Source organism: Daldinia childiae, assembly GCF_008694065.1.
Source record: "Daldinia childiae strain JS-1345 chromosome Unknown Scaffold4, whole genome shotgun sequence".
Classification (NCBI taxonomy): domain Eukaryota; kingdom Fungi; phylum Ascomycota; class Sordariomycetes; order Xylariales; family Hypoxylaceae; genus Daldinia; species Daldinia childiae.
This window is the reverse complement of record NW_022984645.1, coordinates 431,378-449,304: the sequence shown is the minus strand read 5'-3', so window position 1 is coordinate 449,304 and position 17,927 is coordinate 431,378. Positions and strand designations below refer to the sequence as shown.

Genomic DNA, 17,927 nt, shown 5'->3' with positions numbered 1-17,927 from the left:
CTTTCGTCAAAATCGAGCCGAGATGGGGTATATTCAATGCGAGTCTTCATGAACTGGGGCTTCAGCTGAATGGGTTCGATGAAGCTATATAAACAAACAATAGATAGGTAAGTTCTGCTTAAAAATTAGCATCTCAACTCACAATAATCCTCCCGCTTCATCTACAACTTATTCCTATACGTATTCGTATACTCTTCCTCGCTACTCAAGATGGCTTTAACTGAGCAAGATAATATCTCCATCGCAGAAATTGTTATTTATATACCAGCACTATTCATTGCAATATGGCTTTCTATACGCCACGGGTTTGGTCGTAACTCAGGATGGCTCTATTTGATTATCTTCTCGTTAGCTCGCATCATCGGAGCAGCAATGCAACTGGCCACTATACCGGATCCTACCAACCTTAGTCTTCGCGTCGGAGCGGCAACTTTGCAAAATATTGGCCTATCGCCTTTAATCATGGTCCAACTGGCCCTAATTGGACGAGCTGCTGGAAGTATCCGAAAGTCGACAACATGTTTCGTGACCGAGAAACGAGTCCGCCTCATCCAGCTTCTTGTCCTTGTGGGTTTGATCCTAGGCGCAGTCGGTGGCAGTCAATCCGGACAGAGCCTTGCCGACACAGGAAAATACACCGTCTCGAGTCTCTCTCAGGCCGGTACGGGCCTGATGATTGCCGCGTACGTCTTGCTGGCCTTTTCCACTGTTCTCGTCGCAATGCAGATGTCTCATATGGAACCGGGAGAGAAGCGGTTAGTTTTGGCCGTAGGCGTCTCTCTCCCTTTTATCCTCGTTCGATTAGCCTACTCGGCAGAATCTTTGTATGGACACAATCCGGCCTTTAACCAAGTGACGGGCAACATCAACATTCAGCTTGGAATGTCTGTCATCATGGAGATGATCGTCGTTACCATTGTTGAGAGTATTGGAATGACTTTGAATAAGATCACAAAAATTGCAGCTCAGCAGACAGAAGCCGATTACGAAATGGTATCAGACAAATAAATTCCGGCACCGACATTATTTTTGAAGTTTGTATAAAAACACAATATAGATATAGATATAGACATATATATGATTCCATAGTATTTTATTTAGATATATCAATATAATGATGATAATGATGACAAGGAAGAATATCGATATATAAATGTGCTGTACCTCGTACTATTTAAACTATAAATAAGCTTTACATAGTGAGATCCTGGTCCCCTAATTACAAGGGTTTCCACCGTCTCGGGGCTTGCCAAGGCCCTGAGCCGTCCCGCTACCGCTACCGTAGTATGTCGAAGAGGGGCAACTAAAAAAACAGCTGCGGGGTACTTTACAACGTCAGAAATTTTACTAATCGCTAAGTCAAGCTTCATCCTTAAATTATTTAAATAGGTTTGTTTTCCGCCGACTGGAAAAGATGCCGGTAAGGATTTGGGAAACGACACTATTGCAGACAGAATAATATTAATAAGATGTAACCAGTTAATCATAGTCACCGGTCTCCCTACGTCTGGTAAAACTACACGCGCGAAACAACTATATAACTACCTCTCCGACCGCATTGGGGACTCATCTGCACCCGCTACGGCTAAATATCGACTACACCTAATCTCAGATCAGAAACTATCTATTTCGCGTTCCGTGTACGATCTATCAGCGACGCCGGCGCATACAAGATCCGCTAATGCATCTGAGAAGGATGCCCGTGCTACCATCTATGGTGCCACGAAGCGCGCGCTAAGCGATCGCGATATCGTCATTCTCGACGGACTCAACTACATAAAGGGCTGGCGATATCAACTATTCTGCGAGTCCAAAGCTGTGCGCACGCCTAGCTGCGTCCTACAAATCGGCTGTACGAGGGAGAAGGCTAAGGAGGTCAACGATGAAAGATTGCGGCGGCGGAACGAAGACGTCGACGTTGCCAAGGATACAGGGGAAAAGAGTAACGAAGAGCAAGAAGATGAAGAGGGCCCTTACGAACAGGAAAACTGGGAGAATCTCGTGTTCCGTTATGAGGAACCGAATCCTATGACGAGGTGGGACAGTCCACTATTCACGCTTATCTGGGAAGACGGCGAGGAGCAGACGAAACAGGTTTTTGACAGCTTGTGGGATGCTATTGCAGGAGAAGCGCGGAAACTGGTACGGCCTAATCAGGCAACTGTGCAGCGGACCAGAGAGACGGGCGGAGATTACTTATACGTTCTCGACCGAGAGACGCAGGAGATTGTCAAGAGGATCCTAGACCAGCAAAGCGATGATGGCGGGGATGAAATAAAGGTCCCCCGGAGTAGCGGTAACAATGGCGAGGAGTTAGTTGTGGAACTGCCAGCTGGAAAGAAAGTAGGCCTACCTCAGTTGCAGCGGTTACGGAGGGCGTACATGGGGTTGCATAGAGGTGGTATTGGCCTCGAGGGAGTTGGAAATCTGGGACCGGAGAGGATACGAGAGACTTTTGTGAGATATCTTAACGATGCTTTTGAAAAAGATGGTTGATATATCTCCTGTCGACGCCTGTTTCTCTTATATATATTGATACCCCGGACTTATAATTTTGAACATCACGTCTAAAAAGGCTAGGAAGTTAAACTATCAAATTCGTGATAATAAAACTTGAGGCTGAAAAACCTAGATGTTTATATTTCTAGTATACCATATTCAACCTACCTCTCGGGTTATTGCTGAGCTTGCAGGTTCAAAGACTATGTCATGATCGATACTAGAATAGTTCGCTTATTGTAATATAATGCGGCATAACCCTTGTATATACCTGCATTGTAAGCTCGATCCCACTGCTTAGTAGCCATACTTGCATGTCAGACAGTTCTTCATCCAGTGCCTAATGAAGATCCCTAGGAGTGCAAAGGATATATATCGTTCGCAGGCTCGGATCATGGATGAACTATTCAAGAAAGCAATCAAAGAAAATGAAGCTTCGAGGAAGCCCCTCAGCGCTGTTCCGTGGAAACCCGATCAGCCGTATGCACAGCCCTTTTTCACACACGACCGCTCTAAACAAGCGTGGGCACCGGCGGAGCCCAGGCCGCTGCAGAAAGGGGATAGTGGAGGTGGAAATGGAATTAATCGGTTGAGGCTGTATAGCTGGAACATCGATTTCATGCTACCATTCGCGAAAGCGAGGATGGACGCCGCGCTAGACCATCTCGACGGTCTAACGAGCAAATTACCATCCACAACCGCCGCAGTAATCTTCTTGCAAGAGTGCATCTCCGAAGACCTCGAGACGATTGGTGAAAAGGAATGGGTAAGGGATAAATTCAATGTGACGGATATCGACGGCAGCAACTGGCAAGCCCACTACGGCACCACCACGCTAGTCGACCGCCGACTAGATATCACGTCCTGCTTCCGGGTGCACTACGCGAAGACGCACATGGAGCGCGACGCCCTAATCGTAGAAACATCGCTGGCTTCTTCGCCCAGCGGCACGCCCAAGACCCTCCGGCTGTGCAACTCGCACCTAGAGTCGCTAGCCCTGGAGCCGCCGCTGCGCCCGGCGCAAGTACACGCCCTAGCGACGCACATGCGCGCGCCGGACGTGCACGGGGCGCTCGCGGCGGGAGATTTCAATGCGATACAGCCGTTTGACCGGACGCTGCACGCGGACAACGGGTTGAAAGACGCGTATCTCGAGCTTGGAGGAAGCGAGGATAGCGACGTGGGGTATACGTGGGGACAGCAGGCGGCGACGACGATACGGGAGCGGTTCGGGTGCTCGCGCATGGATAAGGTGTATTTTACGGGGGGGTTGAAGGTGCATGGGTTTGAGAGGTTTGGGGCGGATGTGCAGGTGAGTGGTGCGAGGGAGCGCAGGGAGATTAAAAAGTTGGGGTTTGAGAAGCCGTGGGTTACGGATCATTTGGGTGTTGTGGCGGAGTTTGAGGTTGTTGATTGAGGGTTGAAAGTAAGTATAAGAAATGACTGCTGTGTTGAAATTAACATATCTTCCTGTCCTTATAGGAGAATATGAGAACTTGAAAAAATCTTCTCACTTTATAGTATTAAGCGGTTTACTCTGACTCTATGGTCTTCATATGAAGGATAGGGGTTATCAGTAATACACTTGATCTTAAGATATCATCAAATAACTTGTTAATCTCACATAAGAAATAATTTATAATCACGTATCTTGAAAGAATTAATCATAGACTACATCTGCTAAGTAGAGCCTCGAGATAATAATCGATCGGTTTATAAAGCGGCCTTGCAAAATTTGGGTATCTAACCGTCTTATATGTTACTTCTAGCTTGAATATGGTCTATATCTAGGTCTTGAACCTTTATAGACAGACTGATGACCCTGTCTCATTCGTGTCTAGGTTCATATGCCGCTATGAATTTTTCACTCATTGCACCTTAGACCGAGTATCTGACCACAGCTTATCCACGATCTGGAAGACCGCCGTAACATCGCGCATGACGGCGCTATCGACCTGCCCGCCAAGTCGCTGCTGTATCTTGTCCGGATGCCACCGAACACGTTCTTCTTTCAGCTTCGCTAGGAACTCCGTTTCTCCAACGTCCTTAGGGTCAATACCCATGACGAAAAAGTCTCTTACAGCATCCGCACCCACATCCTCACGCCGTCCACTCCGCACCGGCCATGCCATATGCTCCGGCGTCCCATCCCACTCCTTCCAAGCCTGTGCATACTCCTCCCAGCGCTCTTTCCAACCCTTTCTCCTGCGCCTCTCCTCGCCCCTGCGCAAGCTCCGCTCCATCTCGCGCGTGAGCCTCCTGGCCTCATCCTCCTCTCGATCTTGTTGTTTCCGGCGCTCCTCGCGGCGCGCCCGTTCCTCTAGCAGACCCTGGTGCGTCTTCTCCCACATCTTCTGCCGCACGTACGTCGCGTACTCGTCGTCGTCCATGCGCTCTAGTTCCCCGTCTGGCCCGGACCGCGCCTGGGGATAGATATGAATCGGCTGTCCGTATACGCCTTCCCAATACGCTGCGCCTTCGTCGTCTGCCATTGCGTCGAAGAGAGATTCTCGGAACGCGGCTTCGGAGCCGAGAGGGGGTGGTTCGAAGGGGTTGGGAGGTGTGGGTGAGCGTGTGCGTCGCCGCTTATGCTTATGGTGGTGGTGGTGACGATGCCTGTGTCTGTGGTGATGACGGTGTGGTTCGGCTTCATCTTCATGTTCGTAGTCATCATCGCGGTCGCGGTCTCGGGAGGAATGCCGATGGTGTCGCGAGCGCTTAGATTTAAAGCGGAATCTGCTTGTCTTCTTATCCTTTAGCTCCGTAGCTTCTGGGTCTTCCTGCTCTAAATTTGGCTGCGGCTCTGGAGGTGGGGTCTCAGCGGGAGGTGTATTGTCATTTTCTATCTTGGGTGAAGCTGAACGACGATCTGGGTTTATTGAGGATAATATGTGTCGCCTCTTCGGCGACGTTGCCTCTGAGGTCATCTTATAGACATAGCGCGTAGTTATTCCCTTCAATATATAGGAAAGCTCCGAAATATTGAGCTCGGTATGATGAGGAGGGTGTAGGTATGATGAAAGTGGGTAGGTTTAGAGAACGTAGGCACATGTAAACGGTCCATCAGATTTAAGCTTAACCTTATCTTATCAGGTATTTTCAAGCTTGAAAGCGACGAATTGCCCCACATAGCCTCAACTTGGTTAAAGTATTGAACTGGAATGATTTCCATTAAAGTCCTATAAGCAAGATTTTAATGCCAATATTTAATTATATTAACAAAAACATGGTAATAAATTTCCTACTAGGTAGACTCATAGTACGAGTCTATAGTAGCACGTCTTTAATAGCAGTATATTGATCCGCTACCTCGTACTTGGGTATCATAATCCGTCTTACTACTACTCCTATCCTTATTCAAAGAATCCACCTTCGCTTTCATTGTCGCTCAAATTTAGAGCTTTAGACATTTTACGTCTCTCAGACCTGTTCTTGGGCATTTGGGTACTCATAGGACCAGATGCATCTGAGGTCTTTGTCCTAGAACGATTGGCTTTCGTTGGGGTAGACTCCTCTAAAGATTTATTAGGTGCTTTCCCTTTCGAATCTGTATCCAGTTTGCGTTCCCTGATTTCGATTAATGCTGGGGTCCCTATCTCTGCTGCCTTTTCTATAACCTCCCATAGCGGTGGCCGTTCGCTACGTAGAGCCTGTGCTGCCGTACTTGCATCTTCCGCCTTCTCTCCGACCGGGTACAGGCTAATGTAACGCTCTCTGTAAGGAAAGAATCGGGTGTAGATACTGTCAATTTCTGCCTTATGAAGGTCTGTTTTGAGCTTTTCAATCTCTTTAGGATCTTCGGTCGTCGTTAGTTGAGTTTTGATTCGTTTCGCGAGCCGGTCTGCCTTCTTTCTCTCTATTGTATTGTTAGAATCCTGGTAACTAATTCCTTTAGTATAGAAAGTAGCCCTACCAAAGAAGCGAACCATATGATATTTTGTAATCATCGTCTTCCTCTTTTTTTCATCTACGGCCTCGGCAATTTTCTGCTGGTGATGGGCAAGTTCCCTCTCCAAATCATTCTCCACGTTTGCAGGCATATTCTGGCCCATCTTGAAGCGTCTCTCAATTGTTCGCACTCGTTTCTTGAGCCAATTTATATTATCTGGCTTTGTCTTGTTCTTTTTCGGCTTCTTATTATTGAACTTCGGCGCATGGCTTCCTGGAATGCGCTCGTGAGGGCCATCTTGCGAATCGGCCCTGAACTCGGAAAATTTCCTCTTGGAGCTCATCGTGTGCGCAGCGTATTATTTCTAACGGTGATCGTTAAATGTATTATAAATCGGGTCAAGAGAGCTTGGTTACTGAGGAATTGAATTGACGGAAAATAAACTTTCGAAGATTATTGTTTAACTAAATTTAAGATAAGATATGTACCTAAAGTATACATATATCTAAAAAGTACTTAGGTACATGCATAAGATACAGGGTCCCTGTCCCCGCTATCTTTAGCTGCATCTAGAACTTGAACTAAATATATGAACTTATTTTCATATTATCATCTTTTCACTTCTTTTCTAGTGAGGTATGTATCATTCCCCGTTAGGAATGAAATATACGCTCTTTCCTGGCCCCCCCTTTGCCGCAGCAATCCGAAGTGCCTCATCCCAATCTTTAAGCCCAAATTTTCCGGCCACCTCCATGCCCACTCTGGAGCCAATCTTCAGCACACCCCTTTCGACAGTTTTGATTAAGTCCTTCGCCTGTTGGGGTGTGTTCATAAAGGTTCCTTTAATTGTGATACCGTTGTATGATATGTGCCAATAAGGGATGTCGATGTCACCTGGTATTCCTCCCATGAGACTCATCCGGCCTCCTGGCCTCAAAGACAATATACCTGCTCTAATGTGAGAGCTCTTGCTGGCCGGTCGTGGGGATATGTCGAAATAAACATCCAGTGGCCCGAACTTGGCCAGCGCGTTGACGTCTTGTTGAACATCGCCGCTAATCTTGACGGTTTCTATTCTTCCAGGATCGGCGAGCTTCTTCAGGTCCGCTAGAGCTGCCTCGTTTCTTCCCATGGCGATGACTCTAGCGCCCATAGAAAGGGCCACATGTACCGCAGCACTACTAAAGGAGCCCGTGGCTGGGGCAATCAAAACCGTCTCGCCTGTTTTTAATCCAACATCTGCGAGGCCACCGTACGGGACAACTAGTTGACTAAGAGAACCAAGTTCTTCAAGTTTATACCCCAGTCGCCCAACTAGTATACCTTCATCTAGAGTGTGTACACTCTCTAAAGGTGCAGTCGATAGCGTGGCCCAACATCCATTGCGCCACTCTTCCGAGGCCATCAGCTTCCTAGTCCCCTCGCTGGAACCCTCATGAAATGATCTAAGGATCTTGATATTAGGGTCGTCTCGGCCCCGGACTGTCAACTCTACAAATACCAGCTGACCGGGTTTTAGGCTCGTGGCGTCGGATGGAACAGCAGCAACGCGGGCAATACAAGAACCACCAGGTACAAGCGGTAAGGGGTATTTATAACCTCTCGGATTTCCGTTGGTGAATATCTCGTTAGCGTACTGTACGATGATAGAGTACAGTGGCTTAACAATCGCGGTTCCAGCCGTGGGAATCGGTGTGGACAGTGCCGCAAGAATCGGTGACGAAGAGGGTGAATGGAATTGTAGACCGGTGTAGGTCTCCGGGAGAGAGTGCTCAGTTGGGCTTGCCATCCTCGTTGTGAATGAGCGGCTTAGGAAGTTAGAAGATGACCGAGTCCTAGTTGGATACTCCCATCCATTCCGTTAAGGTTGAAAGATACGGTAAGCTCTATATATATACACTCTATCATCAGCCTTTCTCTTGTGATTGATATGTTTCAAGTTACTTAATTTGTCATCAAAATGGTATGGCCCTAGTAAGGTCCTATCATGTTGCTCAGAATACTAGACCATCTCAAGTAGAGACGGCGGAGTTAGAGATGAAGTTTCTTAACTCCAAACTCCACTGCATCGCGCTCGGTTTTAGGAAATAGCTAGCTATACTAAGCAGGCAATTGTACTTTTGGCTATAGTAGAAGTAGTTTAACAATATACAATATATGTGTAGTCTATCGAATAGTTACACTTCTTGTTTTATAAGTTAAGTTGTGTGTATGATCTATTTCTTTGCAAATTGTTGGTGATATTACTTGGAAGATAATGGTAAGCCTGCTAGTTTACTATCCTGATATAATATATGGCCGTATAACTAGAAACTCTTATACTAGTTGGCTGACGGGTAAGCTCGTCGGAAACCGAGCGAGACTCGGAACATACTAAAGACTACAAGGGTTCTGTGGGACCGAGTGATCATTTTCCCTTAAGGTAAAGCTATCTGTAAATTGTAATATATGAGCATTCTATGATTAAACTAATCATAATACCTAAGTAGACATAATATCATTACCTCCTATTTTGATTTTGCTTGATGTCTACCTAGATAGCTTTATTTAGGTATCTTTCATGTTACAACTGTTGCAACTAAGCTTTGTCAGCCACATGTATGGAGGTTCTTGATTGGTCAATGGATCACCTGCAACACTGGAGGGGTTTGAGCTTAATTTTTATCGATAGGAGGCTAACTTAGTAGGAGGTGAGTAGCTTGACGCGGAAGCTCCAAGTTGATTTAATCTACAACAAAGTTAAGGTGTTGTGCTATTAGTGACAGCCTAGAGTCAATTGAAGTAAACTTTCTTTTAAGCATCCTTCAACATAAAGCAGGCACAGAGAGCTTTAGTCTACCTAATTCCTTAGTACGAGACATGTAGAGTACGCAAAGATGGCTCTTGTTGGTTTCATTCAATTCACATAATCAACACTCTTCTTGATCGTTTGTAAGAAGCCAGTCTAGGCCATGACAAATATATATCTGAGAACATCTCCCACGCATCTCCGGATAAATGTCACAATACGCAACTTCAAAGATGGATAGACCAGAGCCAGGCCTGATCAAATGGTCTCCTAACCCGGCCCGCGACACGTTTCTCCATGTTAACTTGCAACATCGAGTTGTGCAGCTATATGAACCTACAGGTCTTGCGCAGCCTGGGAGCTTTGACTTTGAAAAGTCATCAAAGTATGATGAGATCCCTCCGCTGACTACCTATGATTGGTCACCTGCTCATCCTGGGCTCGTCGCCATCGGAACTGCAAGTGGTACCGTGGATATCATAAATGTCTACGGTGATGCTAGCTCTCATATAGAGCTCCCTATAAGAATCACTCGTACCTGTCAGGCAGTGGCTTTTAATACAGGGTCCTTGCTTGCTGTTGGGTTAGAACGCGTTCGAAATGACCAATGCCTTAAGATATTCGACGTAAGTCGACTTACGACGCTGGAACCTAGCGCTACATGGGCGTCACTCGAAGGTTCGATGAACCCAGTGATCGGGCTTGAAGCTAGTATCTCTATATCAAGCACCAAATTCTTCGAAGACAGCCCCCAGGTTCTCGTTGCCGGGATTAAAAATCAGGGTATACGCATTTACGATCTCCGAGGTAGACCTTGTCCCCGATGATATCCTTTTATAAAACTTACTAATTGGTCCCAAGATCCACAAGGCGCAGTGATCAATTATCAGACAAAATGCAATAACAACTTAGCAATCGATTATGCTGACCAGAATTATTTTGCTTCGTCTTCTCTAGATAAACCAGGGCTGGTGATTTGGGATCGTCGGGCCACCTCAAGACCGTCTTCCTCGCGCTTTTACCTCGATGCCGTTGATACAGATGAATTGCCATGGGGAGCGTCACTCAACATCGATAAGGCAATTGATGTCAAAGAGGCCAATTTCCAAGATAGAGGTTCATTGATTAGATCGTTGCGTTTCTGTAGGGATCGTTCCGGTCTGATAGCAGTACTCTCTAGAACTGGTCAGCTCAAGGTCCTTGACACTAAGAAGGAATTTATTCCTTTCGAGATGCATCCTAAGGACAGCCCCGAGATTCTAGAAGTCAGGAAATCGTACGATCTTGACATGAGCTATTCAAAGGAACGAAAAGATGACAGGATCGTATCGTTTGACTGGGTGACGCTCGACTCTCCTGCTTTAACACCACGAGCAATAGTTCTACGCGCCAACGGAACATTTGATATCCTGGAAAAACCATCATATTCATCAGAACATTTATATAAGATGATACCCTGGAAATCACCTCACCGTGGGCTAGAAGGTAACACTATATTGGCCGATAGATGATCATTGCTAATTCAATATAAGGGAGCGGCAGCTATCACTCTCTGATGCAATTTGAAGCAACACAGTATCCCGAGATGATGGGACCACTCAATATAGACCAGGCTTTCAAGGATCAACCTCTATTTGGAAACCGTAAGGAATCCACTAATGTTATAATACAGAAAACATTATTATCTCCTTCACCCATGGCTGACCCCATATGTGACCTGGAGGCAAGTACTGAGCCACTACCAGAGCTATTCACCAGTGCTTCGACAACAGCAGACAAGTTACGTGGTTTGAGGCAATACTCTAGGGAAATCCTCGAAACTGCAAAACAACTTAGTGATAAGGAGCGACAGCAATCAATAACAAAAGATTTGGACCAATCTTTATCGGATTTATCTTTACAGGGAAATGTTTTGCCATCAAATAGACAGCTTCATGAGAGGCTACTCGCATCAACACTAGATTCAAGGGGGTTCCCTAAAAAAGCACAACTCGTTCTCGACCACGTGATGCTCCTTCGTTCCAAAGAAAAATATTTATTTGACTATGTCGCAAATAGGGACATAGCTGCCGATGATCCTTGGTTGAGGGAGCTATGGGACTGGGTTGCCGGTATGTGGTTTGCGCTTTGTTGTCTTATTCGTTTCAAAAACTGATGATCTAATAGGGGCCGACGATGCTGCCTCTGATATGGGAATGATATCGCAGGGCATCGACCTGAGTTATATGGGTGCTGCTAACATATGGACGCGGGACTTAGGTTGGTCGTAAAGTTAGCTTTCTTTTGAAAACACTAATTAATGGCTACGTAGGGTCTAATTTTTCAGTCAGACTTCTAGACGGCACTAGGATCCCAGATGCAACAGCATGGGAGCGTTGTCTACAAGAAATAAATAGAAAGTTAAAACAGCCACCATACACTGGTGTTGAATCAAAGAAGCCACTACGTCGCCAAGTTGCTACGTGGATTTGTGGATGGGGCAGGTCACCCGATGCATACTTTAGTGATTATGCGAAGATGCTGCCCTCTGAGCGAAATTCATCGTGGTATACGATGGCAACTGCTCATGCTCTCTTCGAAGGTGATTACGACAAAGCGGTTGGGATACTCAAGGGTGCTAGTACAGAGCACCCCGAGCTTTTGTTCGTCTCCTTAGCTCTACAACTCAAAAGTCAAGGTGATAGAAACCCCGGCAAAGAACAGCTAGATTTCGACGATGCAGTTGCTTCTAAAACTGATCCCTACCTTCGCGCAATATCATCCCTTATCGCAACAAATAATTGGGAGATCATCGCAAATCAAGAATCCTTGCCTCTCCGTGAGCGTACATTCGTGGCGCTTCGGTATTTCGATGACGAAAAACTTACACAATGGCTTGACAAGGAGCTTAAGAAGGCGATCGATACAGGTGACATCGAAGGCATTGTACTTACTGGAATAACCGACAAGCTGGTCGATATATTTGCAAAGTACATTGAGAAATTCAATGACGTCCAGACTGCCACTCTGGTTTTGTCAATCTGCTCACCGCGTTACATCAACGATTATCGGTGTCGCGTATGGCGAAATGCATACAGAGCCTATCTTCAGCGACACAAAGCTTTTATGCAGCGGACTAAGTTCGAGGTGGAAAGCACCAAGAAGAGCAAGCGAAGCGGCGTTCCTACTATCATGCCGCCCTCCCGACAGATCGCGCTACGTTGTGTATATTGTGACGCTGAATACGAACTTTCTAAGACGGGGGCAAATACCCAGTCAATAGTTGCTGGTAAGGGATCAACAAATCCGCTGACGGCGGCCAACATCAACGCGGGAGTCAGTTGCCCAAACTGTGGACGCCATCTCCCGCGCTGCGTCGTATGCCTCGAGGTCGTGGGCGTCCCGCGTTCAGACAAGCCAGAGGCCTCGCCTGACCCCCAAGTCCGTGTCGCTGCCCGCTTCCCGACTTTCTGCCTCAAGTGCGAACATGTCCTGCACCTCGACCACGCACGCCAATGGTTTGCAAGACATGTCGAGTGTCCGGTTCCGGAGTGTAGGTGCCGCTGCAACTTCAGGGCGAATCCGGAGTTGAATTATCATTGAGCGGTCTTTTGTGTGGGTAGCTGTAAGGGGTTTAAGTTGGGATTGTTGAATTATTGGTTAGTATTTTATCTGTATGCCGTTGCATGTCTGTCTACCTTACGGCTTCCTTTGGGCAGAAATACTATACCGTTTGAGATAAGTCGGGGTCGTAGTAGGGTTACAATTTCTAACATTAGACCAATAGTACCGCACTTAGTTTCTCTTCGATAGACTTATATGCTACTACTCGTCTTTTAATCACACGAATTGACCTAGCAAAGTTTTTGAATGCATGTTCTCCATGTAATAGCGTATCTCATCACCTTGCATGTCCACATAGACCGGCCGCTAACGGGCCTCTATTTAGAAGTTCCGCAGGTAGGTAGGTTTTCTAAGAATACGAAGCGCATAAGCGAAGCAACCTCTACCACCCACTACATGCTATCATTTAACCTTATAATTATCATTATTCGTAACCATCGTATAACTTAATATTGTACAGTCTGAATCTAATGGTAACAGTCCTTAGCAAAGAAAACGACCTCACGCCGCCAGCTTCCAGAGAGGAACGTACGCCCGCGCGGCGGGGGTATCATCGTCTTCGTCCTCGATCGCCTGGTTCATCCGCGTGATCCATTCGTTCTCTGTCCTCGCTGCGTCCCTCTCGATCTGCGCCATAACTGCCAGTTCAGCTAGCATATCCTCAACGAGCGTGCGGCCACCGCACACCATCCGTGCTAGCCCGGAGTCGGCTATAGAGTCGTCATTGACGTCGCCGAGATCCCGTAGAGCAGCCCGCCACCCCTCGAGCTTCCGCAGCAGGCTCTCGCAGTCGCGCGCCCAGGTCCGGTCTAAGTCGCCTAGGAACTGTACCTCGTCGCCGGCGATTAGACCCTCGACGTCTCCCGAGCGCTGGGCTGCGATGATAGAAGCCATGCGCTCGGCCCAGACCTCGAAGTCGGCTACGACGCGCTGGTAGCGCCCGCCCGGCTCGCCGAGCTGCCAGACGCCGTTGAGGACTTCGTCTAGGATCTGTACTTTTTCTTCCAGCCCGAGCCCTGATCGATTGCTTTTGCCCCACCGCACAAGCGCTGCGATATTCCGAGCCTCGACCCCGTGTCTTTCGAGCTTGATGAGGGCGTCGTGGTCGGCGTTTAACCGCGCGAACCGTGCCCCGAGCTTCTGGCGCGCGCTATCGCGCCATTCGGAGTCTACGGCCGTGGCGTCGCGGTGTAGGAGCGAGAGTTGTAGTAGTTCCGTCTGCAGACGACTGGTCTCAGCGGAGATGGCGACGTTGGCGGGGAGCTTGGAGGGCGAGGGGGGCGCGAGGAAGGTGGATGTTAGGGGTTTGGGCGCGAGGGACTTGGCTGGGCTGTAGTGTTGCTGGTGTGTGTTGAACGCTGGGCGGCTGGCGGGTTGCTGCGAGGTAGAGGTGGAGGTGGAGGTGGAGGGTTGGGATTGCGATTTCGTACGCGTATGTGTCTGAGAGCGTGTCTGCCGTGTCGGGGCTTTCGAGCTTGCTGTTGTAATTGCGCTTGGGGCGGGACTCGTGCGGCCGCCTGATGATGTAGATGATGTTTGGGATATCCGTGATTGAGTGGCAGGACGGAGGGTTGTTGCGGCCGTGAGGCTCGTGACTGTGGATTTCGATCGCGAGTGCCCGATAGACCGGTTGGAAGCTGTGGGGGGCGGGCCGCCGGATGATCTTGGTCGGTTGACGGTTGTACTTGCGGAGCGGGTTGAGGGGATTGATCCTGCTGTCGTTGACGAGGATGAAACTTGACGCGTAGACGATGCTCTGGCTAGAGGCCTGGAAGCTTTCGCTGCGGTATTCCCAGCATTATCTGGGCGTGCGGACGGAACCTTGCTATAAGTACCCGAAGCAGTTCTCCCCGTAATAGTAGAGCTTGCTATCCTTCGCGCAGTGGTAGTAGAGGAGGTTGTAGTATTCGACACCATCGATCGAGTCGTCATGGTAGTAGGTTTCACCGGTAGTCTACTAGGCGACGTGTTCCTAGCCTCGTTACGCGCTGAGGGTATATTTCCCCGTGATGATCCATTGCTCCCGGAAGTAGGTTTTTGAAGCGAGCGTGTGCGGCTTAAGCTGGTTGACGACGACATAGTGTTGGTCTTTAAGACAATGTCTCTTTTATGGGAATTGTTTAGAGTGTTGGTAAGAATCAGGGGTCTTTGTGCTATTGACCCGTGCACGCGACTAACAAGGTAAAGTTACCGAGAATTACAGTGGATGATTTAGCGGACCCCACGGTTGATTTCCCTGCTGTCAACCCCACTAAGTTGGAATGGCTGAAAGGCTATCGCAACGTTAGTTCCTCCACAGTTAATTGCGCCTGTCATTACAAGGTATATTACATTAGGTATATTACATACCTACCTAGGTACATTGGTAATCTATCCTCCCTTCCTTATATGACAACTACTTCATACGCACCTACTATGTATTATGTTACTCAAGCGTTTCAATAGTTTAAATATCATCAAAGGAAGGACTTATAGGTCAAGTAAGGAAACTACCCAATATCAAGGGGGACTAAAATTGAGAAAGTTAAGAAAGTCAAGAAGTAAGAAAAATATAACCGGTTCACTTGTATTCATCTGCATCTACATAAGCTTAATTGCAATTGGTATCATCGTGCGGCTTCTAGCCTGGATTCCATTATACCCTCTCCCTTTTGCCTTTCCATATCCAAGCTCTTGTCGTACATGTTATATACCAGTACAAGAGAGGTATCATCGTACCATAAACGCCTATCTCCTAATGCAATTCCTCCATTTTCGTCATCTATGTGCCATTACATACACCAAATAAAATCATTTCCTCGCTATCGATTCTCCTTAAGCATCAGGGCCGGTTTCCGTACTATACATATCCCGAAAATTGATGAAATAATAATAATGACCCCAGGTCTGAAGAAGAGTATTTGAAGAGAAGTATGTGGTTGGTTGGTGAATAGTCATCGACATAAGTTTAGTTGCTTGCTGCTTGCTTCCCTTTCTCGCGGCGCTGATCAACTTCCATATTATCCATCAGTAACTTAAGGTCCGACTTATAAATCCCCATGAGTCGTTCATGACACCCGAAGCAAATGCGCAGATTGCACCACGAGCAGGTCTTACGCGAGCCTGAGTCCTCAACACTACATGTCTGACAAGCTAATGGGTAGTTCAAGTTCTTAACTGGTACCCATTTATCGTGACGAACATAACAGTTGTAATGTCGCGAAGATATAGGAGCGGCTCGCCAGATAGTATCGGTTGAAGGGGTGGCCAGGCTGTAGTTCCTAGGGAAACGAGAGAGGGCCTCGTTGACTTGGGCTATCTGCTCTGCAGTCATATGTTCCACCGACTCGCCAATATCACTAAGTGCGCTCGCATCGACATCTCTTGAGATCTTGCGCATCGGTTTGCGACCACTCGAGTCTGGCGACAACGTAGGTTCGTTTAATGCCGTTACGACATTAAAGAGCTCAGGCTTCTTCATGGGTTCGACTGAATCCGATGGCAACATTAAAGGCATCGCAGCAGACGGACTGGATTGCGGTGAAGCTCTGTATCTTATTGGCTCCTGGACATTTTGAAGAGCCGACGGAGAGCGCAGGGAAGGGTTGCTTTGAGATGGTCGAGGATATCGCGGAAGTCCAAGACTCGGTTGTCTCAAATCGGACGAGCTCCCCTTTTTATGGACTTCCGGTTGGCTGGAAGGTGTAGGAGCTCCGACAGCGCGGCGCGAAATTGACTTTTCTGCGGACTCCTTTGAGGGGGTCTCCGACGATGGTCCGGGACGAATCGGCGCGTAGACTACAGTTTCGACTGAAATTTTCGGTATCACAGATTCCTCGGCGAGAATCTGGTCTTTTACAGGGGGTATGGGATTCAGGCTAGTCTTATCCCCATACTGCACCTTAGGCTCCAGTTTCTTAAGGTTTTCAGCCTTCTCGACCAGCTCATCTTTGGCTTTTACGGGGCCTTTAGCAGCCTCGCCTCGGCTAGTAAGCTCTTTGAGCTTTGCCGAAAGTTTGCGCATCTTGTCGTCTTGTTGCGGTTCTATCGGTTTTCCTGGTCGAATGTTTCTTCCGGGGAGTGACGCACCCCTAGGAGGTAATGAAGAAGTGGTGTTGATATTTTGTGTGGGCGGTGGGGGCGGGAGAGGGTCTAGGCTGACTGGTTGTGCAGTGGATGCGGTAGATCCGTGAGAGCCAGCTAATTTGAGCTCTGGAACGAGAAGGCCATGATCAGATTTCGATGATGCACGTCGCCGCCATATCTCCCGCCGCTGTGGGGAGTCACCTACAATGTCAGATGGCGACACTGACACCGACGGACCTCCATCATATACACCGGACCGGGACACGGGGAATGCCGGGAATGGGTCTACGGGCCGGGTCTGAGACGGCGTACTCGGACGGAACGGGTCCTTCAATGGCGGCGGCGGCGGCAGTACATCAGGTATCATCTCATCTCCATAAGGGTTACTTGGAAGATCTGTTAGGGTCTTTGTTAATGATTGCTGAGCATCGTTTATTCCTTCTCGCTCTGGTGAATTGGATGGCTCGCTGTCCTTTGTGAATATACTGCCTTGCGACGACCTCTGAACAGAATCCGACGATGTGTTTGAATATGCCGACAAGAGACTAGATATAGAAGAAACCCGTCTCATCTTCTTTGTCTGGACGTCTGCAGCTGGGACTGGGGCTGGAGTTGGAGCTGGAGCTGGATTTTTTGGTAGTCCTACTGGCTTCCTTGGAATCGACCTCGTCTGCGTTTGTAACTTCGTGGCCCCCATGATATTATTTTCTAGGGGTAACGAAGGAAGAGCTGAGTTGAAGCTTGACTTTGGACTACTAATGCTCCTGGCACTAACACTATCCTTCCTGGGTGGAAATGGCGAAAAAACTGAAGGTAACGGTTCTTGGGGAACTATCTGTGGCCTCTCGTCCTCCAACTCAGGCGGAGGGGCAGGTAACGCTTTTGAAAAACGTGAACGACCCGACTTGGGGGCTTGAAGAGTAGGGCGTTCCATTACTACGTATTATCGGCCGAATTAGGGGTTTGATAGGAAGACGTAAGGAGGACGAAACTACATATGCTGTCATACCAACTTGATGAGATATGACGGTTCTCGTTGCCCACTCGTTTCGTCTGATAAGGTCGAGAAAGAAGAGACGGGGG

The 17,927-nt window shown here is 47.9% G+C and overlaps 8 protein-coding genes across 8 annotated transcripts; 3 read left to right on the top strand and 5 right to left on the bottom strand.

Annotated features, from left to right (window-relative positions):
- Positions 1-210: 210 nt before the first annotated feature.
- Positions 211-2,496, top strand: GL218_04428 (Protein kti12; the record flags this gene model as incomplete). The annotated part of the gene is made up of 2 exons (XM_033581032.1): positions 211-993; positions 1,480-2,496. 2 exons carry the CDS (start codon positions 211-213, stop codon positions 2,494-2,496), a joined length of 1,800 nt encoding a protein of 599 aa, XP_033435634.1.
- Positions 2,497-2,893: 397 nt separating this feature from the next.
- GL218_04427 (uncharacterized protein) lies at positions 2,894-3,916 on the top strand (the record flags this gene model as incomplete). The annotated part of the gene is made up of 1 exon (XM_033581031.1): positions 2,894-3,916. The coding sequence occupies one exon, from the start codon at positions 2,894-2,896 to the stop codon at positions 3,914-3,916; it is 1,023 nt and encodes a 340-aa protein (XP_033435627.1).
- A 451-nt stretch (positions 3,917-4,367) lies between these two features.
- Positions 4,368-5,426, bottom strand: GL218_04426 (uncharacterized protein; the record flags this gene model as incomplete). Its single annotated transcript, XM_033581030.1, has 1 exon — positions 4,368-5,426. One exon carries the CDS (start codon positions 5,424-5,426, stop codon positions 4,368-4,370), a length of 1,059 nt encoding a protein of 352 aa, XP_033435626.1.
- A 426-nt stretch (positions 5,427-5,852) lies between these two features.
- GL218_04425 (rRNA-processing protein efg1) lies at positions 5,853-6,731 on the bottom strand (the record flags this gene model as incomplete). Its single annotated transcript, XM_033581029.1, has 2 exons — positions 5,853-6,355; positions 6,413-6,731. The coding sequence occupies 2 exons, from the start codon at positions 6,729-6,731 to the stop codon at positions 5,853-5,855; spliced, it is 822 nt and encodes a 273-aa protein (XP_033435629.1).
- A 300-nt stretch (positions 6,732-7,031) lies between these two features.
- On the bottom strand, positions 7,032-8,177 carry GL218_04424 (alcohol dehydrogenase GroES domain-containing protein; the record flags this gene model as incomplete). Its single annotated transcript, XM_033581028.1, has 1 exon — positions 7,032-8,177. The coding sequence occupies one exon, from the start codon at positions 8,175-8,177 to the stop codon at positions 7,032-7,034; it is 1,146 nt and encodes a 381-aa protein (XP_033435628.1).
- Positions 8,178-9,409: 1,232 nt separating this feature from the next.
- On the top strand, positions 9,410-12,758 carry GL218_04423 (SEH-associated protein 4; the record flags this gene model as incomplete). Its single annotated transcript, XM_033581027.1, has 5 exons — positions 9,410-9,983; positions 10,038-10,661; positions 10,709-11,287; positions 11,343-11,435; positions 11,488-12,758. The coding sequence occupies 5 exons, from the start codon at positions 9,410-9,412 to the stop codon at positions 12,756-12,758; spliced, it is 3,141 nt and encodes a 1,046-aa protein (XP_033435631.1).
- A 522-nt stretch (positions 12,759-13,280) lies between these two features.
- On the bottom strand, positions 13,281-14,858 carry GL218_04422 (uncharacterized protein; the record flags this gene model as incomplete). The annotated part of the gene is made up of 1 exon (XM_033581026.1): positions 13,281-14,858. The coding sequence occupies one exon, from the start codon at positions 14,856-14,858 to the stop codon at positions 13,281-13,283; it is 1,578 nt and encodes a 525-aa protein (XP_033435630.1).
- An 868-nt stretch (positions 14,859-15,726) lies between these two features.
- Positions 15,727-16,782, bottom strand: GL218_04421 (uncharacterized protein; the record flags this gene model as incomplete). The annotated part of the gene is made up of 1 exon (XM_033581025.1): positions 15,727-16,782. One exon carries the CDS (start codon positions 16,780-16,782, stop codon positions 15,727-15,729), a length of 1,056 nt encoding a protein of 351 aa, XP_033435633.1.
- Positions 16,783-17,927: the final 1,145 nt, after the last annotated feature.